At 41.5% G+C, this 25,219-nt stretch overlaps 3 protein-coding genes and 1 pseudogene across 5 annotated transcripts; all 4 read right to left on the reverse strand.

Annotated features, from left to right (window-relative positions):
• Positions 1 to 1,574: 1,574 nt before the first annotated feature.
• On the reverse strand, positions 1,575 to 12,453 carry LOC116052737 (tripartite motif-containing protein 16-like). 2 transcript variants are annotated; one of them, XM_031303523.2, is made up of 3 exons: positions 12,371 to 12,453; positions 11,260 to 11,511; positions 1,575 to 3,386 (listed from the first exon to the last, which is right to left on the reverse strand). In XM_031303523.2, the coding sequence occupies exon 3, from the start codon at positions 3,384 to 3,386 to the stop codon at positions 1,716 to 1,718; it is 1,671 nt and encodes a 556-aa protein (XP_031159383.2). In that variant the 5' UTR covers positions 11,260 to 11,511; positions 12,371 to 12,453; the 3' UTR covers positions 1,575 to 1,715. The 2 variants fall into 2 exon arrangements, with proteins under 2 accessions (XP_031159383.2, XP_035861115.1); XM_036005222.1 differs by lacking the exons at positions 11,260 to 11,511; positions 12,371 to 12,453 and adding an exon at positions 6,942 to 7,034 and having other exon boundaries at positions 1,575 to 3,391.
• LOC116052743 (tripartite motif-containing protein 16-like) lies at positions 9,119 to 24,643 on the reverse strand. 2 transcript variants are annotated; one of them, XM_036005220.1, is made up of 2 exons: positions 23,107 to 24,643; positions 9,119 to 9,900 (listed from the first exon to the last, which is right to left on the reverse strand). In XM_036005220.1, the coding sequence occupies exons 1-2, from the start codon at positions 24,627 to 24,629 to the stop codon at positions 9,621 to 9,623; spliced, it is 1,803 nt and encodes a 600-aa protein (XP_035861113.1). In that variant the 5' UTR covers positions 24,630 to 24,643; the 3' UTR covers positions 9,119 to 9,620. The 2 variants fall into 2 exon arrangements, with proteins under 2 accessions (XP_035861113.1, XP_031159416.2); XM_031303556.2 differs by lacking the exon at positions 9,119 to 9,900 and having other exon boundaries at positions 22,750 to 24,643.
• On the reverse strand, positions 14,305 to 16,046 carry LOC116052736 (tripartite motif-containing protein 16-like). Its single transcript, XM_031303551.2, has one exon. The coding sequence runs from the start codon at positions 16,044 to 16,046 to the stop codon at positions 14,376 to 14,378; it is 1,671 nt and encodes a 556-aa protein (XP_031159411.1). The 3' UTR covers positions 14,305 to 14,375.
• LOC116052742 lies at positions 18,981 to 24,211 on the reverse strand (annotated as a pseudogene).
• Positions 24,644 to 25,219: the final 576 nt, after the last annotated feature.

Below are 25,219 nucleotides of genomic sequence, written 5' to 3' on the forward strand. Positions count from 1 at the left end.
AAGACATGACATGGGAGAAAACATACTACAAAATAAAAGAGGAAACAACGCATGAATCAAACACAAGGAAAAACACAGAAGACAGAAAACATGAGAAGTAAAACAAGGAACCAGAACAAATACACACAATATATCATGACAGGCTGTGCCCGACAAAGACCCACAGGGAGGTTACACCCAGGGTTGACGTTCTGAGGTAGCTTGTAAATAAAGAGCCGTGGTGAGTCTGTGTCTCTCTGGAAAAGTAGGTTCTGTTTGTTCAACAATCACCGCTCTGGTTTGGTTGAAATAACCCCTTAATTCACCCATTTACATGTGGAAAAATGCTGGCTCTGCATACTCTATAAGTATTGATTATAGACAATCCATGACTAGCACAGGAGTCCAACAACGAACAACCACTTTTGTTTAGATCAGGGAGGCCGTTCATCCCAATCACACCTCTCCATGTGTCTCCATCATCGCCCACGTGCACGTTGAAGTCCCCCAGCAGAACTTTGGAGTCCCCCACTGGAGCCCCATGCAGCACTCCATTCAAGGTCTCCAAGAAGGCAGAATACTCCAAACTTTTGTTTGGTACACAATGGCGTAATAAGTGGGTATGCGCTATATGCGGCGCATAGGGGCGCAGCACCATGGGGGCGCCAAAGCGATATAAAAAAAAAAAAAAAAAAATAGAAATACAAAATACAAAATATTTTTTTGGGTATTTTCTATATGTAGTTGCTGTTGTGCGTTTCTAAATCATTTCTGCATTTCCTCAATGTTATATAGCATTTTAGATTGGGGGGGGCACCGCGAGCGCTGAACGAGCAGGTACGAGTAGTGAGTTGTCGTCTATGGAAAAAGATGAATAAAGCAAAAAAGCTGTCTGGGGCTAAAAATAGAAAAAGGAAGAGGGAAAAGGAGATGGCATGTCAATGGATGCAACAGCAGTTAAACAAGTGGATGGTGAGAGGCAACAGGTAGGATTTAAAGTGTGATGTCTGTGCTTGGAGGCTTGCAAATATTCATGTTAACAGACTAGCTAGCGTTTGCTAACACTGGGAATGTAGCAGCCAAATGGGGGTTTACCATGGAATCATGCATATACTGTATTTGCTACCAAACTTGGAGGCTTGCAAATCTTCATGTTAACAGACTGTTCTCAGACTAGTGAAGAGATATTTATATTAATTAGACAAGATGTATTTTACCTAAAGGTGTCATATTATTCAAGTTATAGTATAAGTGTCTCTGTGTGTATGTGCTCGTTGCAAAAGAGCTGTGTTAATCATTGAGGAAGTGGTTCAAGGAATATCCCTGATGCACAGAAAGTTAAGCTGAAGTCATAAAATTGGTTTACGCCTTCATGGCTTAAAGGTGCAGATAAGCAGGAACACAGCAAAGGTCACGAAAAGGGGAAGAGGAAGAATGAGACAGGAGGGATTCTGTACAAACAACAACAAAGTATAGAAGATAAAGGAGGTCTTTAGAGAGCAGAGAAGTTTTCATTCTCAGTTCAAGTCAACAAACATCATCATGAGCAGTGATAGCCTCCGTGGCTAAACAGACAGGAAGGAGCCACCTAAAGAAACATTTAAATCCCATGTGTGATTGACAGATGATCTTTATGCAGTGAAGAAATGCCACACCAATCAGCTCTCAGCAACAAACACAGAGACAAAATAACTTGAAGAGTTAAAAAACAGAGTTTAACCCTACATGTCTTCTGTCTATTTCAGTTTACAAAACTCAGCAGTGCCTCCAGGAGAATAATAAAGCCGCAGTCCAGCATAGAGCGGCTGAGTGAATGTGGTCTGGACTCTGTGGAGGAGAGTCATGGTTTCAGAGACTCTGTAGAAGGACAGAATACCTGCACTGTGATCCAGGTACACTCCTACCCTGGAGGACTCAGGACCTGAGATGAGAGTTTGGACATTGTTGTACCAAAATGAATAACTATTTTTTTCGCAACGTAATGCCCATGATTTGTCATTTAATCCAAATACACATTCATACCAGCTCCCTGCTCTGCTGATATTCTTGTATGCGACTGCTACACGAATTCCTACTCCTCTCCTCTCCACCTCCCAGTAACAACGTCCAGTCAGACTCTCTCTACTCAGGACCTGAGAACATCCAGTGAATCTGTCCGGGTGACTAGAATATGACTGTTGTTGTCTCATTCTTGTTGCTTTCCTGTTCCCCTCAGATAATGACAGATGTGTGTATGCTGTGTTTGGGTCCAATGTGATTTCACGTGAATATTTTAGGAAGTCAGCTCTGGTCTTGGGTTCTGGTTGTGGTAGTGAAACATCCACTTCAGTCCCAGTGAGTGAGACATTTGTCCACTCCTCTCTCAGAACATCCTGTAGTTTATCTCTGACTTCTGACACGGCCGCTATCACGTCCTCAAAGCAGCTCAGAGGACGGATATGGATGCTGGATGTAGATTGGCTGAGTGCTGACAGTGAGGGGTAGTTGTGTAGAAACTGGTTGTGATCCTCTGTGTGTGAGAGCTTCTTCAGCTCAGCGTCCTTCCTCTTCAGCTCAGTGATCTCCTGCTCCAGCTTGTCCTGAAGCTCTTTGACTTGACTCACTTCACTTTCCTGCTGGGATCTGACCTGCTGCTTCACATCAGAGCTTCTTTTCTCCAGGAGACGGATCAGCTCAGTGAAGATCTTCTCACTGTCCTCCACTGCTTTATCAGCAGAGAGATTGATGGCCTCCACCTGCTGTTGAAGCAGCTTCACATCTTTCTCTCTGTCCTGGATTCTCTGCTGGATGTTTTGCCGACTCCCCTCGAGCTTTTTCTGCATCTCAGTCCTTTCTGCTGCAGCAGAGACTGTGTTGTGGCCTTTGTGTTCATCCACAGAGCAGAGATAACAGATAAGCTGCTGATCAGTACGGCAGAACATCTTCATCACCTCATCATGACGAGAGCAGATGTTCTCCTGGAGCTTCTTGGACGGCTCCACCAGCTTGTGTTTCTTTAGTTGAGGAACATCATAATGAGGCTGGAGGTGTTGATCACAGTAAGACATCAGACACACCAGGCAGGATTTGATGGCTTTTAGTTTTCTCCCAGCGCAGACATCACACACCACATCTTCAGCTCCAGCATAGCAGTGATCAGCAGGAGCAGCTTGGAGTCCAGTCTTCTTCAGCTCCTCCACTAAAACTACTAACAAGTTGTTTTTCAGCAGGACAGGCCTCGGTGTAAATGTCTGCTTGCACTGAGGACAGCTGTAGATGTTCTTACGATCCTCTTCATCCCAGTGGCTTTTAATACAGTTCATACAGTAGTTGTGTCCACAGGAAGTAGTTACCGGATCCTTCAGTAGATCCAGACAGATGGAACAAGAGAAGGTCTCCCGGTCCAGCTGAACTCCTTTCTGCGCCATTTCACCTCTCAGCAACAACAACTGTCTGACTGCGACTGATCTGTGACTGCCTTATCAAGTCCTTCAGGTCCAAGGTTCAGCTTTATTGATATTACACAACACAGGGAGTGATTATAAAGCTTTAGTACCTTCCAGGAAGAGGAGCTGCATTTTGAGTTTGGACTTTGATCATCAGTTAAAACCTGCTCCACATCTGAAAACATGAAGTTTTAAGTTGTAAAATTACTCCTTGGCTCCCCAGGTTTTGGTGATGGCTCTATATTTCTCTAACTCTTCTTCAAAGTCTGTTAACTTTTCCTTTACTGGTTCAAAAATACCTGACTGACAACAGGAAGTTATCAAACTAAACTGTCATATAAAAACTTAAATTGCTGTATAATAATCTTCTCACAAGTTTAAATGATAAAATCCTAGAATGTGTGTGAAAAGTATCAGAGATGAGTACTCTGAACACAGGTGCGTCACAAGGTGCCATTTTATCACCTTTGTTATTTTCTCTGTAAACCACTCAGTTTAAAATCCAACCCTGACTCTTTAACTTCCTACAGTGTGCTGACGATGTGGTACTGGTTGGCCTTCTGTGTGAAGGGACTCTGCAAAAGGTTGCACATATTTTAATCATGTCATTTATCTGCAGCAGAGGTGTGAGGAGGGTGTGTTTAATACATTAAGGTAAACATAGAAATGGTCTTATCAAGAAACACACAACACACTCCTGATAAGCTTCAACCTTTGATCATTACTGTATCCCCAGAAAAGTTCAAGAGTTTTAAATGTGTTGGAACTGGGATTGATGGCCGCCTTAACACACGGAGAACTGACTACATTTTTAAAGTGCTCATATTATGCTTTTGGCTTTTCCCCTTTCCTTTATTATTCCTTTATTGTTATATGGCTGGCTCCTCATGCCACTGTACCTTCTCTGCTGTAGCATTCCTTTTTACTACTGTTTAACTTATTTTACTATTTATTTAAATTTATTTTATCGTTATTAATACATACTGTGTGTATATGTTTATACTTAGATTGTTTATATTCTTTTTATCCTTCTTATATTTGTATGTGTGACATGCTCCAACAACACCATGACAAATTCCTCGTATGTGCAATGTACTTGGCAATAAAGCCCTTTCTGATTCTGATTCTGATTCTGATATATCTTTTTTGTGCACGTTGTAGGTTTACAAAGTGAAAAAGCCCAAAGTCCACCCCAAAGGGACTTCATCTCCAACAGAAAACACTGTTCACAAACTGCTCCAAACAGCTCTATTGTAGTCCAGCCTTTACTTCAGAGACAAATGTGGTCACTTTGGAACACACGTTATAATGCTTGCATAGCTGCTAGCATGGCACGCCCTCATACTCTGCTTCTGCAACTACTACTACTACTACAAATACTCTGCAACTGACAAGCTAGCAGTACATGGAATAGAAGTGAGATGTCTCACTCTGTAACTAAAACAGAGAGCTCAACACACAGGGTGAAAAGAGGAGCTGCAGCAATGTGCAGTACAACAAAAATATGGTGTTTTCTGATAATTAAACCACATAAAACTATTCTGGTACAACCTCAAAATACAATTATGAACATGAAAATGAACATAATGAGGACTTTAAAACATGCAGACAACCCAAATAGTTGGGAATGTGAGATTTGAGGCTAAATATAAAATGTCCCTTTACCAAATGTAATGAATCAACTACACAACATCTCGTGTTATGTGTGGCATGACCTTTAAGTCTGTGTTTAAATCCTCTTTATTTACTCAGTTCACAAAGAAAATGTTGGTTGTTAAAAGCAACAAGTGATAGAAAACTCTTCTCATTTCTGTGACAAAGCTGTTTTAGTGAGAAAAGTAGAAAGGACCGAGACTGACTGACTCTAAACATGAACTCTGTACTTTCTGGTGTTTCAGGAGGAAAACTGCCAGAGTTATAATCTCATATCAGTTTCACATTTTCTCCATCAGCTTTGTATGAAACCCTGGAATCAAGACAAGACAACAATACTTTGTTCATGTTAGTTTATTCATCATGTAAACCTTCAGTTTGTTCTCACATCCCATCAGTAAAGTCTGTTCTATAATATTTACGTACAGATTTACTTCATCCACACAGTTTGTTTAAATCTCAGCTATGATAAAGGACAATAATGCATAATCTCCTTATTGATTATGATCAGGATAAACAAGTTATTATAGATTTCTTTACAAAAGAGAAAGTATAGAAGATAAAGGAGATCTGGTGATTTCTCTCTTCAGACCCATGATGTGGAAGAGAAACAACATACAAATACATCGATACAAATATTCAAACATTTAGAGAGCAGAGAAGTTTTCATTCTCAGTTCAGGTCAACAAACATCATCATGAGCAGTGATAGCCTCCGTGGCTAAACAGACACATTAAAGAGCGCCACCTAAAGAAACTCAAACATCAGCTTTATTCTAGTCACCCAGACAGATTCACTGACTATTCTCAGGTCCTGAGTAGAGAGTCTGATTGGACGTTGTTACTGGGAGGTGGAGAGTAGAGGTAACATTTATGTAGCAGTCGCATACAAGAATATCAGCAGAGCAGGGGGGTCCAATGAATGTTTGGATTCAATGACAAATCCTGGCCATTCAATTGTAACAGGTATACATTTCAGCACAACAAAGTCCAAACCTGTACCTAGACCACAGTGCATGTATTCTGTCCTTCTACAGAGCCTCTAAAACCACAGCTGAGTGAATGGAGTCTGCACTCTCCTCCACAGAGTCCAGACCACATTCACTCAGCTGCTCTATGCTAGACTTACTCTTGATTATAATGGAGACTCTGCTGAGTTGTGTAAACTGAAATAGACAGAAGTCATTTAAAGGGTTAAACTCTGTTTAAACTCTTCAACTTATTTAGTCTCCATGTTTGTTGCTGAGAGCTGATTGTTGACATTTCTCCACTGCACAAAGATAAGCCGTCAAACATTATGAGATGTCCTTTGACATCTTGTCATTAGTTGTTTTGTAAATGTTTGAGTTTCTTTAGACGGAGCTCCTTCCTGTGTCCGTTTAGCCACGGAGGCTATCACTGCTCATGATGATGTTTGTTGACCTGAACTGAGAATGAAAACTTACTCTATTTTATACCAGCTTATGTTTTAGTTGAGGAACATCATAATGAGGCTGGAGGTGTTGATCACAGTAAGACATCAGACACATTAAACAGAACTTGTGTGCTTTCAGTTTTCTCCCAGTGCAGAAATCACAGGCCACATCTTCAGCACCAGCATAGCAGTTATCAGCAGGAGCAGCTTGGAGTCCAGTCTTCTTCAGCTCCTCCACTAAATCTGCTAACATGGTGTTTTTCAGCAGGACAGGCCTCGGTCTGAACGTCTGCCTGCACTGAGGACAGCTGTGGTTGGTCTTATGATCCTCTTCATCCCAGTGGCTTTTAATACAGTTCATGCAGTAGTTGTGTCCACAGGAAGTAGTCACAGGATCCTTCAGTAGATCCAGACAGATGGAACAAGAGAAGGTCTCCCGGTGCAGCTGAACTCCTTTCTGCTCCATTTCACCTCCCAGTGATAACGCCCGTCCTGAACAGCATGTGTTTCTGCAGTGAACGGGGCCTGTCAGCTCTCAGATTTCACCACGTTGGTTACAGCAACTGAAGGGAAGGAACAAGGAAATACAATTATTATACTAGGATTCTTTTTCAACATATTATACTAAGACTTTCTTCGACGTACTATGACTTTTTGCAATACTATGACTTTTCAATATACCATGACTCTTTTCAATATACTATGAATTTTTTCAATATTACTATAATTTTTTACAATACCATACTACGAATTTTTCAATATACTATGACTTTTTCCGACATACAATACTATGACTTTTTTTCGACACTGACTTTTTTCAACATATTATACTATGACTTTTTAATATACTATACTATGACTTTTTTCAATACTATGACTTTTTTTTAACATACTATACTATGACTTTTTATGACTTTTCTATACTATGACTTTTTTTTTACATGACTTTTAATGATTTTTCGATATGCCATACTATTACGTCCCATTTAGTGTACACAACACAATCAAGAATGAGTGAAAGAGTCATTGTAAAATCTCAAATTAAAGTGTTATTCTCAACATGAAAAATGGTTCACAAAAAGGTGTTGGAGGAGGGACCTAGAGGTCTACCAAAAAAAAGAAATTCATCTAACAAAACTACGCCTATCTTACCTCTAGCTTCAAATGTGAGGGACGTAACTTTTGGAAGAAAAGTTTAAGAACAAGTGGCATCCATCTGTTTTCTAAAAAGATTTTGCAGAACATTGAACTCATATACATTCATATATTTTATTGTTATGCTGTACTAGGACTTTTATTCAACATACTTTACTATGATTTTTGTGTAAAATTTCTTTTACTTTTTTAAATACTATAGTCTGACTTTTTGTGACTAGGAGGACATGTTATTAATGGAGCTCAGGCAATGTCCAAGTAACGAAAAATGCTTCCAGTACAGTAAGGTTTTTAATTTGACTGATATGTGTCAATATTCAATTAATCTCACAAAAGCTTTAACATTAAAACAACCCAAACACACTGTAGTAGAGCTGAACTTTAGTAACCAGAAACACAAGCTCATATTAGTGAGAATTAACCAGAACATTATTAAAAAACATGTCAAACATCAGAGTTTACTGGACTCATAATAACGTCAGAGTACAGCTGAAATAAACAACAGCAAACTACATAAAAACAATCTGTTAGAACAACTTTCCAAAGTGTATTTTTCTTAAAAGATTAATTTTGACAGTTTTACACAACTAACCAAGATGTATTAAACCCTGTATTTGTATTATAAATATTACTGTATCAGAGAAAAAACATGTTTTTTAAGTAAAACATGCAGACAAATGGAGCTGTGGAGCTTTAACCTCCACTACATCTCTGGTTATCAAAATGAAGGCGCCCTCTTGTGTCCTGCATCAGTTTTTACATTACACTTGTTAACCTGCTGGGATGTTCACTGCAGGAAGACCTGTCCAAACTTCAAACAACATCAGTTAAGAGACATTTAAATAGACGTCATGTTACACTCTGTCAGTGTGTTCATAGTAGTCACACCCTGTAACACTGGTGCTGCATTCAAGTCTCATGGGAAACATGGGAGAGAAGAATTGCAGCTCTCAGGTTGAATATAGTATTTGGGAATGTGAAATTTGAGGCTAAACATGAAAATGTCTCTGACTTCTTGAATTTTGCTGAAACAACGTGGAAACCAAATGTAAAGAATCAACTACACAATATCTGTTGTCTTATGTGTGTCAGGACTTTTAAGTCTGTGTTATCAATCCCGTTTATTTACGCAGTTCACAAAGAAAATGTTGGTTGTAAAAAGCAACAAGTGATAGAAAACTCTGCTCATTTCTCTGTGACTAAGCTGTTTTAGTGAGAAAAGTAGAAAGGACCGAGACTGACTGACTCTAAACATGAACTCTGTACTTTCTGGTGTTTCAGGAGGAAAACTGCCTCAGTTATTATCTCATATCAGTTTCACATTTTCTCCATCAGCTTTGTATGAAACCCTGGAATCAAGACAAGAAGAAAATACTTTGTTCATGTTAGTTTATTCATCAACAAAAATATCTAGTTACAGATTCACTTCATCCACACAATCAGTGTGTTTGACTCTCAGATATATAAAAGACAATAATGAATAATCTCCTTAATGATTATGATCAGGATAAACAGATAAATGTGATTATAGATTTCTTTACAAAGAGAACATAGTATAGAGGATAAAGGAGGTCTGGTGATTGTGTGTGTGTGTGTGTGTGTGTGTGTGTGTGTGTGTGTGTGTGTGTGTGTGTGTGTGTGTGTCTCTTACACCCATGATGTGGAAGAGAAACAACAACATACAAATACATCGATACAAATATTCAAACATTTAGAGAGCAGAGAAGTTTTCATTCTCAGTTCAGGTCAACAAACATCATCATGAGCAGTGATAGCCTCCGTGGCTAAACAGACTCAGGAAGGAGCCACCTAAAGAAACTCAAACATTTACACAACTACTAATGACAAGCTGTCAAAGGACATCCCATAATGTTTGACTGACAGATGATCTCTGTGCAGTGACGAAATGTCACAACAATCAGCTCTCAGCAACAAACATGGAGATTAAATAAGTTGAAGAGTTAAAACAGAGTTTAACCCTTAAATGACTTCTGTCTATTTCAGTTTACACAACTCAGCAGAGGCTCCAGAAGAATAAAGCCGCAGTCCAGCGTAGAGCGGCTGAGTGAATGTGGTCTGGACTCTGTGGAGGAGAGTCATGGTTTCAGAGACGTTGTAGAAGGACAGAATACCTGCACTGTGATCCAGGTACACTCCTACTCTGGAGGACACATAACCTGAGACGCAAGTTTTGACATTGTTGTACATACAAAAGTTACTGTAACTGTCTAAAGCCCAGGATTTGTCATTGAATCCAAACAAACATTCGTTCAATCTCTCTGCTCTGCTGATATTCTTGTATGCGACTGCTATATGAATTTGTCCTTCTCTCCTCTCCACCTCCCAGGACCTGAGCATAATCAGTGAATCTGTCTGGGTGACTAGAATAAAGCTGATGTCTCACATATGTTGCTTTTCTGTTCCCATCAGATAATAACAGCAGTGTGTGAGCTGTGTTTGGATCCAGTGTGATGTCACGTGAATATTTTAGGAAGTCAGCTCTGGTCTTGGGCTCTGGTTGTGGTAGTGAAACGTCCACTTCAGACCCTGTCAGAGAGGGTTTGTTTGAGACGTTTGTCCACTCCTCTCTCAGGACATCCTGTAATCTATCTCTGACTTTTGACACGGCCGCTGTCACGTCCTCAAAGTAGCTCAGAGGACGGATATGGATGCTGGATGTAGATTGGCTGAGTGGTGACAGTGAGGGGTAGTTGTGTAGAAACTGGTTGTGATCCTCTGTGTGTGAGAGCTTCTTCAGCTCAGCGTCTTTCCTCTTCAACTCAGTGATCTCCTGCTCCAGCTTCTCCTGAAACTCTTTGACTCGACTCACTTCAGTTTTCTGCTGGGATCTGACCTGCTGCTTCACATCAGAGCTTCTTTTCTCCATGAGACGGATCAGCTCAGTGAAGATCTTCTCGCTGTCCTCCACTGCTTTATCAGCAGAGTCATTGATGGCCTCCACCTGCTGTTGAAGCAGCTTCACATCTTTCTCTCTTTCCTGGATTCTCTGCTGGATGTTTTGTCGACTCCCCTCGAGCTTTTTCTGCATCTCAGTCCTTTCTGCTGCAGCAGAGACTGTGTCGTGGCCTTTATGTTCATCCACAGAGCAGAGATAACAGATAAGCTGCTGATCAGTACGGCAGAACATCTTCATCACCTCATCATGACGAGAGCAGACGTTCTCCTGGAGCTTCTTGGACGGCTCCACCAGCTTGTGTTTCTTTAGTTGAGGAACATCATAATGAGGCTGGAGGTGTTGATCACAGTAAGACATCAGACACACCAGGCAGGACTTGATGGCTTTCAGTTTTCTCCCGGTGCAGACATCACAGGCCACATCTCCAGCTCCAGCATAGCAGTGATCAGCAGGAGCAGCTTGGAGTCCAGTCTTCTTCAGCTCCTCCAATAAATCTGCTAACATGGTGTTTTTCAGCAGGACAGGCCTCGGTGTAAACGTCTGCTTGCACTGAGGACAGCTGTGGCTGGTCTTATGATCCTCTTCATCCCAGTGGCTTTTAATACAGTTCATGCAGTAGTTGTGTCCACAGGGAGTAGACACAGGATCCTTCAGTTGATCCAGACAGATGGAACAAGAGAAGGTCTCCCGGTGCAGCTGAACTCCTTTCTGCGCCATTTCTGTTCTCAGTGACAACGCCCGTGCAATGAGTCTCACTTCCTGAAAAGTGAAACTAGTCTGAGCCGTGTTCTGAACAGCAAGTCATTCTGCAGTGCACAGGGCGTGTCAGCTCTCAGATTTCACCACGTTGGTTACACCCACTGAAGGGAAGGAACAAGGAAATACAGACAGAGCGGAGCTTGCTGTGTTTGAGAGCGGGAGGAGAAGGGAGGGCTTATCAAGCTTCTGTTCACTCCAGGAAGAGGATCGCTGTGGGAGAGATGTGTGAAGACTTGTTTACAGTAGAGCTCATTTCCCATTTAAAAACTATTGTTATAATCAGAGCTTTTGAAAACGACTCAACAGTTTTCATAATTACTGAGTTGTCCTGTAATTCATCATAATCAAACCCTTTGTTGATTACAATAATTTAAATAAACTAAACATGAAATTAGTCACTGCTGCAAAGGTAATGAAACTCCAATATTGTTGTAGAATATAATGAAGTGATATTATTTGACAAAAGTCCCAGAAGTAATATTTTTAAAAGAAAGCTAAAACTTGTCTCTTCACTTTATCCTTTAAAAGGTGCAGTAGGTAAGAGTTATAAAACTAACTTTCGGTCATATTTACTGAAACTGCGTGTCAATCACTGCTCATGCACATGCATTCATTCTCCCTTGTGGGGGGGAGGTGCTTAGGAGACCGTTTGGGCTTTAGCAGAAAGTGGGGAAGAACTGAGAAGTTGTCGATGTTAAAATTTTCACAATTTCACTTCACAATCCATCTATGGCACCTTTAACTACCTGACTCTTTGTTTCAAACTTGTGCACTGCTGCACTTCTTTGAAAATATTGTATTTTACTCAACTGTATGCATTCTATAAAGTGCTTTACAGATCATGTTACGCTTAAGTGTGTTGTTAACTGTTGGCATGTGTGGTCGGCGACTAGATTAGAGAAAACAAGACTGGTATTTGTTAAACCCCACATTATTACCAAGAGAGTGGTTATCTCCGTAGCAATTTTAGGTTGTGTCAGAGATATGGCTTGGACCCAAGTGCAGAAATGCGAGGAGGGAGCAGCAGTAGAAATAATAATAATTTAATGATAACACAAAGAGAACTTACGAAACACGCAAGCTGAGAATGTCCAAACACAAGAAAAAAAACCAAAGAACATGGAAGGAACAGGAAAACCAAAGAACACGAAAATATAGCTTACACTGGCAGGAACTCTCACACACACAAGACTCACAACGGATGCCGATAACCCAACAACAGACACAGAAAGCACACAGACTAAATACACAAGTGAACGACGGTGAAACAAGGGACAGGTGACACGAGGGCTCAGGAACAGGTGAAACACATCAGGGTGGGGCAGACAATCACAAAGGCGGGAAAACACAAGGCAGGAAGTAAAACAAGACATGACATGGGAGAAAACATACTACAAAATAAAAGAGGAAACAACGCATGAATCAAACACAAGGAAAAACACAGAAGACAGAAAACATGAGAAGTAAAACAAGGAACCAGAACAAATACACACAATATATCATGACAGGCTGTGCCCGACAAAGACCCACAGGGAGGTTACACCCAGGGTTGACGTTCTGAGGTAGCTTGTAAATAAAGAGCCGTGGTGAGTCTGTGTCTCTCTGGAAAAGTAGGTTCTGTTTGTTCAACAATCACCGCTCTGGTTTGGTTGAAATAACCCCTTAATTCACCCATTTACATGTGGAAAAATGCTGGCTCTGCATACTCTATAAGTATTGATTATAGACAATCCATGACTAGCACAGGAGTCCAACAACGAACAACCACTTTTGTTTAGATCAGGGAGGCCGTTCATCCCAATCACACCTCTCCATGTGTCTCCATCATCGCCCACGTGTGCGTTGAAGTCCCCCAGCAGAACTTTGGAGTCCCCCACTGGAGCCCCATACAGGACTCCATTCAAGGTCTCCAAGAAGGCAGAATACTCCAAACTTTTGTTTGGTACACAATGGCGTAATAAGTGGGTATGCGCTATATGCGGCGCATAGGGGCGCCAAAGCGATATAAAAAAAAAAAAAAAAAAGAAATACAAAATACAAAATATTTTTTTTGGTATTTTCTATATGTAGTTGCTGTTGTGCATTTCTAAATCATTTCTGCATTTCCTCAATGTTATATAGCATTTTAGATTGGGGGGGAGGGGGGGGGGTGTGCCACGAGCGCTGAACGAGCAGGTACGAGTAGTGAGTTGTCATGTATGGAAAAAGATGGATAAAGCAAAAAAGCTGTCTGGGGCTAAAAATAGAAAAAGGAAGAGGGAAAAGGAGATGGCATGTCAATGGATGCAACAGCAGTTAAACAAGTGGATGGTGAAAGGCAACAGGTAGGATTTAAAGTGTGATGTCTGTGCTTGGAGGCTTGCAAATATTCATGTTAACAGACTAGCTAGCGTTTGCTAACACTGGGAATGTAGCAGCCAAATGGGGGTTTACCATGGAATCATGCATATACTGTATTTGCTACCAAACTTGGAGGCTTGCAAATCTTCATGTTAACAGACTGTTCTCAGACTAGTGAAGAGATATTTATATTAATTAGACAAGATGTATTTTACCTAAAGGTGTCATATTATTCAAGTTATAGTATAAGTGTCTCTGTGTGAATGTGCTCGTTGCAAAAGAGCTGTGTTAATCATTGAGGAAGTGGTTCAAGGAATATCCCTGATGCACAGAAAGTTAAGCTGAAGTCATAAAATTGGTTTACGCCTTCATGGCTTAAAGGTGCAGATAAGCAGGAACACAGGAAAGGTCACGAAAAGGGGAAGAGGAAGAATGAGACAGGAGGGATTCTGTACAAACAACAACAAAGTATAGAAGATAAAGGAGGTCTTTAGAGAGCAGAGAAGTTTTCATTCTCAGTTCAAGTCAACAAACATCATCATGAGCAGTGATAGCCTCCGTGGCTAAACAGACAGGAAGGAGCCACCTAAAGAAACATTTAAATCCCATGTGTGATTGACAGATGATCTTTATGCAGTGAAGAAATGCCACACCAATCAGCTCTCAGCAACAAACACAGAGACAAAATAACTTGAAGAGTTAAAAAACAGAGTTTAACCCTACATGTCTTCTGTCTATTTCAGTTTACAAAACTCAGCAGTGCCTCCAGGAGAATAATAAAGCCGCAGTCCAGCATAGAGCGGCTGAGTGAATGTGGTCTGGACTCTGTGGAGGAGAGTCATGGTTTCAGAGACTCTGTAGAAGGACAGAATACCTGCACTGTGATCCAGGTACACTCCTACCCTGGAGGACTCAGGACCTGAGATGAGAGTTTGGACATTGTTGTACCAAAATGAATAACTATTTTTTTCGCAACGTAATGCCCATGATTTGTCATTTAATCCAAATACACATTCATACCAGCTCCCTGCTCTGCTGATATTCTTGTATGCGACTGCTACACGAATTCCTACTCCTCTCCTCTCCACCTCCCAGTAACAACATCCAGTCAGACTCTCTCTACTCAGGACCTGAGAACATCCAGTGAATCTGTCCGGGTGACTAGAATATGACTGTTGTTGTCTCATTCTTGTTGCTTTCCTGTTCCCCTCAGATAATGACAGATGTGTGTATGCTGTGTTTGGGTCCAATGTGATTTCACGTGAATATTTTAGGAAGTCAGCTCTGGTCTTGGGTTCTGGTTGTGGTAGTGAAACATCCACTTCAGTCCCAGTGAGTGAGACATTTGTCCACTCCTCTCTCAGAACATCCTGTAGTTTATCTCTGACTTCTGACACGGCCGCTATCACGTCCTCAAAGCAGCTCAGAGGACAGATATGGATGCTGGATGTAGATTGGCTGAGTGGTGACAGTGAGGGGTAGTTGTGTAGAAACTGGTTGTGATCCTCTGTGTGTGAGAGCTTCTTCAGCTCAGCGTCTTTCCTCTTCAGCTCAGTGATCTCCTGCTCCAGCTTCTCCTGAAGCTCTTTGACTCGACTCACTTCACTTTGCTGCTGGGATCTGACCTGCTGCTTCACATCAGAGCTTCTTTTCTCCATGAGACGGATCAGCTCAGTGAAGATCTTCTCACTGTCCTCCACTGCTTTATCAGCAGAGTCATTGATCGCCTCCACCTGCTCTTGAAGCAGCTTCACATCTTTCTCTCTGTCCTGGATTCTCTGCTGGATGTTTTGTCGACTCCCCTCGAGCTTTTTCTGCCTCTCAGTCCTTTCTGCTGCAGCTGAGACTGTGTCGTGGCCTTTATGTTCCTCCATTAAGCAGAGATAACAGATAAGCTGCTGATCAGTACGGCAGAAAATTTTCATCACCTCATCATGACGAGAGCAGACGTTCTCCTGGAGCTTCTTGGACGGCTCCACCAGCTTGTGTTTCTTTAGTTGAGGAACATCATAATGAGGCTGGAGGTGTTGATCACAGTAAGAGGCCAAACAGACCAAACAGGACTTGATGGCTTTTAGTTTTCTCCCAGTGCAAAAATCACAGGCCACATCTTCAGCTCCAGCATAGCAGTGATCAGCAGGATCAGCTTGGAGTCCAGTCTTCTTCAGCTCCTCCACTAAATCTGCTAACATGGTGTTTTTCAGCAGGACAGGCCTCGGTGTGAACGTCTGCCTGCACTGAGGACAGCTGTAGATGTTCTTACGATCCTCTCCATCCCAGTGGCTTTTAATACAGTTCATGCAGTAGCTGTGTCCACAAGAAGTAGTTACCGGATCCTTCAATAAATCCAGACAGATGGAACATGAGAAGGTCTCCTGGTCCAGCTGAACTCCTCTCTGCGCCATTTCACCTCTCAGTAACAACAACTGTCTGACTGCGACTGATCTGTGACTGCCTTATCAAGTCCTTCAGGTCCAAGGTTCAGCTTTATTGATATTACACAACACAGGGAGCGATTATAAAGCTTTAGTACCTTCCAGGAAGAGGAGCTGCATTTTGAGTTTGGACTTTGATCATCAGTTAAAACCTGCTCCACATCTGAAAACATGAAGTTTTAAATTACTCCTTGGCTCCCCAGGTTTTGGTGATGGCTCTATATTTCTCTAACTCTTCTTCAAAGTCTGTTAACTTTTCCTTTACTGGTTCAAGAATACCTGACTGACAACAGGAAGTTATCAAACTAAACTGTCAAATAAAAACTTAAATTGCTGTATAATAATCTTCTCACAAGTTTAAATGATGAAATCCTAGAATGTGTGTGAAAAGTATCAGAGATAAGTACTCTGAACACAGGTGCATCACAAGATGCCATTTTATCACCTTTGTTATTTTCTCTGTAAACCACTCAGTTTAAAATCCAACCCTGACTCTTTAACTTCCTACAGTGTGCTGACGATGTGGTACTGGTTGGCCTTCTGTGTGAGGGGGACTCTGCAAAAGGTTGTACATATTTTAATCATGTCATTCCTCTGCAGCAGAGGTGTGAGGAGGGTGTGTTTAATACATTAAGGTAAACATAGAAATTGTCTTATCAAGAAACACACAACACACTCCTGATAAGCTTCAACCTTTGATCATTACTGTATCCCCAAAAAAGTTCAAGAGTTTTAAATGTGTTAGAACTGTGATTGATGGCCGCCTTAACACACGGAGAACTGACTACATTTTTAAAGTGCTTATATTATGCTTTTTGGCTTTTTCCCTTTCCTTTATTATTCCTTTATTGTTATATATCTTTTTTGTGCATGTTATAAGTTTACAAAGTGAAAAAGCCCAAAGTCCATCTCCAACAGAAAACACTGTTCACAAACTGCTCCAAACAGCTCTATTGTAGTCCAGCCTTTACTTCAGAGACAAACGTGCGTCACTTTGTAATACATGTTATAATGCTCGCGTAGCTGCTAGCGTGGCATGCCCTCATGCTCTGCAACTGAAAAGCTAGCAGTACTTAGTGCGTATGTGTGACTCCCAACAAAGATGTAACAGAAGTGAGATGCCTCACTCTGTCGCTAAAACAGAGAGCTCAACACAGGAAGAAAAGAGGAGCTGCTGCAATGTGCAGTACAACAAAAATATGGTGTTTTCTGAAAATTAAACTACATAAAACTATTGTGGTACAACCTCTGAATACAATTATGAACATGAAAATGAGCATAATATGAGCACTTTAACTAAAACATGCAGACAACCCAAATAGTTGGGAATGTGAGATTTGAGGCTAAACATAAAATGTCTCTGACTTGTTTATTTACCATGAAACAAAATGGAAATACCTTTACCAAATGTAATGAATCAACTACACAACATCTCGTGTTATGTGTGTCATGACCTTTAAGTCTGTGTTTAAATCCTCTTTATTGACTCAGTTCACAAAGAAAAGGTTGGTTGTTAAAAGCAACAAGTGATAGAAAACTCTGCTCATTTCTCTGTGACTAAGCGGTTTTAGTGAGAAAAGTAGAAAGGACCGAGACTGACTGACTCTAAACATGAATTCAGTACTTTCTGGTGTTTCAGGAGGAAAACTGCCTCAGTTATAATCTCATATCAGTTTCACATTTTCTCCATCAGCTTTGTATGAAACCCTGGAATCAAGACAAGAAGAAAATACTTTGTTCATGTTAGTTTATTCATCATGTAAACCTTCAGTTTGTTCACACATCCCATCAGTAAAGTCTGTTCTATGATATTTATGTACAGATTCATCCACACAATCAGTTTATTTAAATCTCAGAAAGGTTAAAGACAATAATGAATCATCTCCTTATTGATTATGATCAGGATAAACCGATACATGTGCTCATAGATTTCTTTACAAAGAGAACAAAGTATAGAAGCTAAAGGAGGTCTGGTGCTTTCTCTCTTCAGACCCATGATGTGGAAGAGAAAGAACAACATACAAATACATCGATACAAATATTCATCAAACATTTAGAGAGCAGAGAAGTTTTCATTCTCAGTTCAGGTCATCATGAGCAGTGTTGGGATTTGGTATGGGTACAGATTCAATTATTGGCAAATTATGAAATATGTTTTATCAATATTAATAAAGTTATGAATGTGTGTATGAATACCTTCACCAACTTGACACACAATCAAAAACAGGGCACCACCCTGGAACCAGGGGCCAATAACTGAGCTGTGAAATAGTCTCATAGGTGGTGGTCCCTTTAAAATACAGATCTTAATTAATTTGATTACTTTATCTGGTATCTTTGAAAGGAACAAAAGAAGGGTGAAATTCGAGCACCTGTTCAACCAGCAGTTATTACAACAAATACACAAATAATCACAAACAACTGCTATTTAAAGTATAATAGAATTCATTTAACTTCCAAATTATTAATTGTCAATCAATAGTTTTTCAACCAATAAACCTATTTACTTACACAAACTACAACAAAAGCAAAATAGACAGACATATAGACATGTCTCTGTGTGTGTGTGTGTGTGTGTGTGTGTGTGTGTGTGTGTGTGTGTGTGTGTGTGTGTGTGTAAGGAGGCGGGGAGGTGACGAGACATTACATTACATTTCATTACACTACATGTCATTTAGCTGGTGCTTTTATCTAAAGCAACTTTCAATTGCTATATACTTTTTTTGTAGATAGATTAATACAGGTATACACTACCAAATGTGAAAATTACAATATTATACCTATAACTCAATTGTCAGGACATTCAGATAACTTTAAAGTCATTTTTCTCAGTTTCACACTCTTGCGAGTTAGGTCTTTTGCCTTAGTAGGGCAGTAATGTCAAAGGACATCCCATAATGTTTGACTGACAGCTGATCTTTATGCAGTGAACAAATGTCACAACAATCAGCTCTCAGCAACAAACATGGAGACTAAATAAGTTGAAGAGTTAAAACAGAGTTTAACCCTTTCAATGACTTCTGTCTATTTCAGTTTACACAACTCAGCAGAGGCTCCAAAATTAAGCCGTAGTCCAGCATAGAGCAGCTGAGTGAATGTGGTCTGGACTCTGTGGAGGAGAGTCATGGTTTCAGAGACGCTGTAGAAGGACAGAATACCTGCACTGTGATCCAGGTACACTCCTACTCTGGAGGACTCAGGACCTGAGACGGGAGTTTGGACATTGTTGTAGTAAAAGTAACTGTTACTGTCTAAAGCCCAGGATTTGTCATTGAATCCAAACAAACATTCATTCGACCCCCCTACTCTGCTGATATTCTTGTATGCGACTGCTACATAAACTCCTCTCCCTCTCCTCTTTACCTCCCAGTAACAACGTCCAGTCAGACTCTCTCTACTCAGGACCTGAGGCCATACAGTGAATCTGTCTGGGTGACTAGAATAAGCCTGATGTTGACTCATTAATGTTGCTTTTCTATTCCCCTTAGATAATAACAGCCGTGTGTTTGTTGTGTTTGGATCAAGTCTGAAGTCACGTGAATATTTTAGGAAGTCAGCTCTGGTCTTGGGCTCTGGTTGTGGCAGTGAAACATCCACTTCAGTCCCTGTCAGTGAGACGTCTGTCCACTTCTCTCTCAGAACGTCCTGTAGTTTATCTCTGACTTCTGACACGGCCGATGTCACGTCCTCAAAGCAGCTCAGAGGACGGATATGGATGCTGGATGTAGATTGGCTGAGTGGTGACAGTGAGGGGTAGTTGTGTAGAAACTGGTTGTGATCCTCTGTGTGTGAGAGCTTCTTCAGCTCAGCGTCTTTCCTCTTCAGCTCAGTGATCTCCTGCTCCAGCTTCTCCTGAAGCTCTTTGACTCGACTCACTTCACTTTCCTGCTGGGATCTGACCTGCTGCTTCACATCAGAGCTTCTTTTCTCCAGGAGACGGATCAGCTCAGTGAAGATCTTCTCGCTGTCCTCCACTGCTTTATCAGCAGAGAGATTGATGGCCTCCGCCTGCTGTTGAAGCAGCTTCACATCTTTCTCTCTTTCCTGGATTCTCTGCTGGATGTTTTGTCGACTCCCCTCAAGCTTTTTCTGCCTCTCAGTCCTTTCTGCTGCAGCTGAGACTGTGTCGTGGCCTTTATGTTCATCCACAGAGCAGAGATAACAGATAAGCTGCTGATCAGTACGGCATCATGACGAGAGCAGATGTTCTCCTGGAGCTTCTTGGAGGGCTCCACCAGCTTGTGTTTCTTTAGTTGAGGAACATCATAATGAGGCTGGAGGTGTTGATCACAGTAAGACATCAGACACACCAGGCAGGATTTGAGAGCTTTCAGTTTTCTCCCGGTGTAGAAATCACAGGCCACATCTTCAGCTCCAGCATAGCAGTGATCAGCAGGAGCAGCTTGGAGTCCAGTCTTCTTCAGCTCCTCCACTAAATCTGCTAACATGGTGTTTTTCAACAGGACAGGCCTCGGTCTGAACGTCTGCCTGCACTGAGGACAGCTGTAGCTGTACTTACAATCCTCTCCATCCCAGTGGCTTTTAATACAGTTCATGCAGTAGTTGTGTCCACAGGGAGTAGACACCGGATCCTTCAGTAGATCCAGACAGATGGAACAGGAGAAGGTCTCCCGGTCCAGCTGAACTCCTTTCTGCGCCATTTCTGTTCTCAGTGACGACTGTCTGACTGCGACTGATCTGTGACTGTCTCATCAACGGTTTAGTGTTTAAGGTGTGACTTTGTTGTCATCACACAACACAGGGAGGGGTTATCAAGCTTTTCTACATTCCAGGACAAGGAGCAGCACTTTGAGTTTGAACTTGTTTGTTTTATTTTTTATTTAAAATTAAGCCTCAGTTAAAACCTGCTCCACATCTGACTCTTTTATTCAACTGTCACATACATATTTATTACGCTATTATTTACACATTTTGACGGTTCATTTGTGTTAATAAAATACTGCAGTATGCCGTTACTCTAAAATTTTAATTCAAAGTTTCTCCTTACTTTTAAACCCTCAACTCCCTTTTTGTTGCCGTCCTTGAGCTAGGCAGTAACAAATGGGGGTCCTGGGTTCAAAATCCGGATGAGCCCCCATCTGTCACCGCCCGACTCAAGACTGGCAACAAAAAAGACGGCCACACAGAGACGTATAAATCAAACAAAGTTTAATAAACAACTTACTAAACCATAAGCTGGAGAGGTGTGTTAGTATGAGAGACATCAGTCATGTCTTAAAGTGTTCATATTATGCTTTTTGGCTTTCTCCCTTTCCTTTATTATTATATATATCTTTTTTGTGCATGTTATAGGTTTACAAAGTGAAAAAGCCCAAAGTCCACCCCAAAGGGACTTACCATCTCCAACAGAAAACACTGTTCACAAACTGCTCCAAACAGTTCTATTGTAGTCCAGCCTTTACTTCAGAGACAAACGTGGTCACTTTGTAACACACGTTATAATGCTCACCTAGTTGCTAAGCACGCCCTCATACTCTGTTTCTGAATGGCTAGTAGTCCTTACCTAGGTACTGTCAGGGCACGCCCTCATACACTGCTTCTGACTGGCTAGTAGTCCTTACCTAGCTACTGTCAGGACACGCCCTCATACTCTGCTTCTGAAAAGCTAGCAGTACTTACTGCATATGTGTGACTCCCAACAAAGATGGAACAGAAGTGAGAGGTCTCAATCTGTAGCTAAAACAGAGAGCTCAACACACAGGGTGAAAAGAGGAGCTGCAGCAATGTGTAGTACAACAAAAATATGGTGTTTTCTGAAAATTAAACCACATAAACCTATTCTGGTACAACCTCTAAATACAATTATGAAACTGAAAATGAGCATAATATGAGCACTTTAACTAAAACATGCTGACAATCCGAGTAGTTGGGAATGTGAGATTTGAAGCTAAACGTTAAAAATGACTGACTTTTATTTCCCATGAAACATGAAAATACCTTTACCAAATGTAATGAGTCAACTACAGAATATCTGTTGTCTTATGTGTGTCATGACTTTTAAGTCTGTGTTTAAATCCTCTTTGACTCAATTCACAAAGAAAAGGTTGGTTGTTAAAAGCAACAAGTGATAGAAAACTCTGCTCGTTTCTCTGTGACTAAGCTGTTTTAGTGAGAAAAGTAGAAAGGACCGAGACTGACTGACTCTAAACATGAACTCTGTACTTTCTGGTGTTTCAGGAGGAAAACTGCCTCAGTTATTATCTCATATCAGTTTCAGATTTTCTCCATCAGATTTGTATGAAACCCTGGAATGAAGACAAGAAGAAAATACTTTGTTCATGTTAGTTTATTCATCACCAAAACTTTTAGTTACAGATTCACTTCATCCACACAATCAGTGTGTTTGACTGGTGATTGTCTGTTTGTGTCTGTGTGTGTGTGTGTGTGTGTGTGTGTGTGTGTGTGTGTGTGTGTGTGTGTCTTAGACCCATGATGTGGAAGAGAAACTACCACATACAAATACATTGATACAAATATTCATCAAACATTTAGAAAGCAGAGAAGTTTTCATTCTCAGTTCAGGTCAACAAACATCATCATGAGCAGTGATAGCCTCCGTGGCTAAACAGACACAGGAAGGAGTCACCTAAAGAAACTCAAACATTTACACAACAACTAATGACAAGATGTCAAAGGCACAACAGTCAGCTCTCAGGAACAAACATGGAGACTAAATAAGATGAAGAGTTAAAACACAGAGATTAACCCTTAAATGACTTCTGTCTATTTCAGTTTACACAACTCAGCAGTGGTTCCAGAATAATCAAGACTAAAACCAGCATAGAGCGGCTGAGTGAATGTGGTCTGGACTCTGTGGAGGAGAGTCATGGTTTCAGAGACGCAGTGGAAGGACAGAATACCTGCACTGTGATCCAGGTACACTCCTACTCTGGAGGACACAGGACCTGAGACGGGAGTTTGGACTTTGTTGTAACAAAATGAATAACTATTTCTTTCCCAACGTAACGGCCATGATTTGTCATTGAATCCAAATACACATTCATTCGACCTCCCTGCTCTGCTGATATTCTTGTATGTGACTGCTACATCAATGTTACCTCTCCTCTCCACCTCCCAGTAACAACGTCCAGTCAGACTCTCTCTACTCAGGACCTGAGGCCATCCAGTGAATCTGTCTGGGTGACTAGAATAAGACTGTTGTTGTCTCATGAATGTTGCTTTTCTGTTCCCCTCAGATAATAACAGATGTGTGTGAGCTGTGTTTGGATCCAGTGTGATTTCACGTGAATATTTTAGGAAGTCAGCTCTGGTCTTGGGCTCTGGTTGTGGCAGTGAAACATCCTCTAGAGTCAGCAGGGGTGTAGCAAATAATTCTGGTCTCTGTACATACGCATTCTCTGTGGGCCCCTTCCAGCATCTCAAATCTTTGTGGTCCCTTCTCACATGAGGGTCCTGTATACTCTGTCTTCTGTTTATCACCAGTCCTACAGCCTTGCCTGCCAGTGAGACGTTTGTCCACTTCTCTCTCAGAACGTCCTGTAGTTTATCTCTGACTTCTGACACGGCAGCTGTTACGTCCTCAAAGTAGCTCAGAGGACGGATATGGATGCTGGATGTAGATTGGCTGAGTGGTGACAGTGAGGGGTAGTTGTGTAGAAACTGGTTGTGATCCTCTGTGTGTGAGAGCTTCTTCAGCTCAGCGTCTTTCCTCTTCAGCTCAGTGATCTCCTGCTCCAGCTTCTCCTGAAGCTCTTTGACTCGACTCACTTCACTTTTCTGCTGGGATCTGACCTGCTGCTTCACATCAGAGCTTCTTTTCTCCAGGAGACGGATCAGCTCAGTGAAGATCTCCTCGCTGTCCTCCACTGCTTTATCAGCAGAGAGATTGATGGCCTCCGCCTGCTGTTGAAGTAGCTGCACATCTTTCTCTCTGTCCTGGATTCTCTGCTGGATGTTTAGTCGACTCCCCTCGAGCTTTTTCTGCCTCTCAGTCCTTTCTGCTGCAGCTGTGACTGTGTCGTGGCCTTTATGTTCATCCACAGAGCAGAGATAACAGATAAGCTGCTGATCAGTACGGCAGAAAATCTTCATCACCTCATCATGACGAGAGCAGATGTTCTCCTGGAGCTTCTTGGAGGGCTCCACCAGCTTGTGTTTCTTTAGTTGATGAACATCATAATGAGGCTGGAGGTGTTGATCACAGTAAGACATCAGACACACCAGACAGGATTTGAGAGCTTTTAGTTTTCTCCCAGTGCAGAAATCACAGGCCACATCTTCAGCTCCAGCATAGCAGTGATCAGCAGGAGCAGCTTGGAGTCCAGTCTTCTTCAGCTCCTCCACTAAATCTGCTAACATGGTGTTTTTCAGCAGGACAGGCCTCGGTGTGAACGTCTTCCTGCACTGAGGACAGCTGTAGATGTTCTTACGATCCTCTTCATCCCAGTGGCTTTTAATACAGTTCATGCAGTAGTTGTGTCCACAGGAAGTAGTCACCGGATCCTTCAGTAGATCCAGACAGATGGAACAAGAGAAGGTCTCCCAGTCCAGCTGAACTCCTTTCTGCGTCATTTCACCTCTCTGTGACAACGTCTGACTGCGACTGATCTGTGACTGTTTCGTCAAGGGTTTAGTGTTTGAGGTGTGGCTTGCTTGTCATCACACAGCACAGGGAGGAGTTATCAAGCTTTTCTACATTCCAGGACGAGGAGCAGTACTTTGAGTTTGAACTTTGTTTCCTCATTTAAAAAGACATGACAGAAAACCAGGCTACCAAAATATGACAGGACAAAACACCAAAACCATAACAAAGCCTAAGGGAAAGAATAGTTCGAGGCTCACTTCGGACAAGATCTTGGTGGACCGAGCCTTGACTTTATGTCTGCTGCTAGGGAAACTTAGACTCTGTGAACCAACAATTGTGTTGTAACTTTTATGCTGTACTCAGTAAACTTTGCTTAACTGAAATCCTCATCTCAGATTGATCCTTGTGTTCTGGTAAACTTCAGTCCAATAGAAAGAAGGCGCGGGAATGAGGTAATTAGAGTCAGATTTCTCTGACCTTAGGGCCTTATTTTGGACTAATTCCCGCTACAAGACAACTGCAGGGCATAAGAGAAAGTGGGAACAGGTGAAGATCTTTGATTTACAAACGAGGGCCA

This window comes from Sander lucioperca, chromosome 9, assembly GCF_008315115.2.
Source record: "Sander lucioperca isolate FBNREF2018 chromosome 9, SLUC_FBN_1.2, whole genome shotgun sequence".
Taxonomy (NCBI): Eukaryota; Metazoa; Chordata; class Actinopteri; order Perciformes; family Percidae; genus Sander; species Sander lucioperca.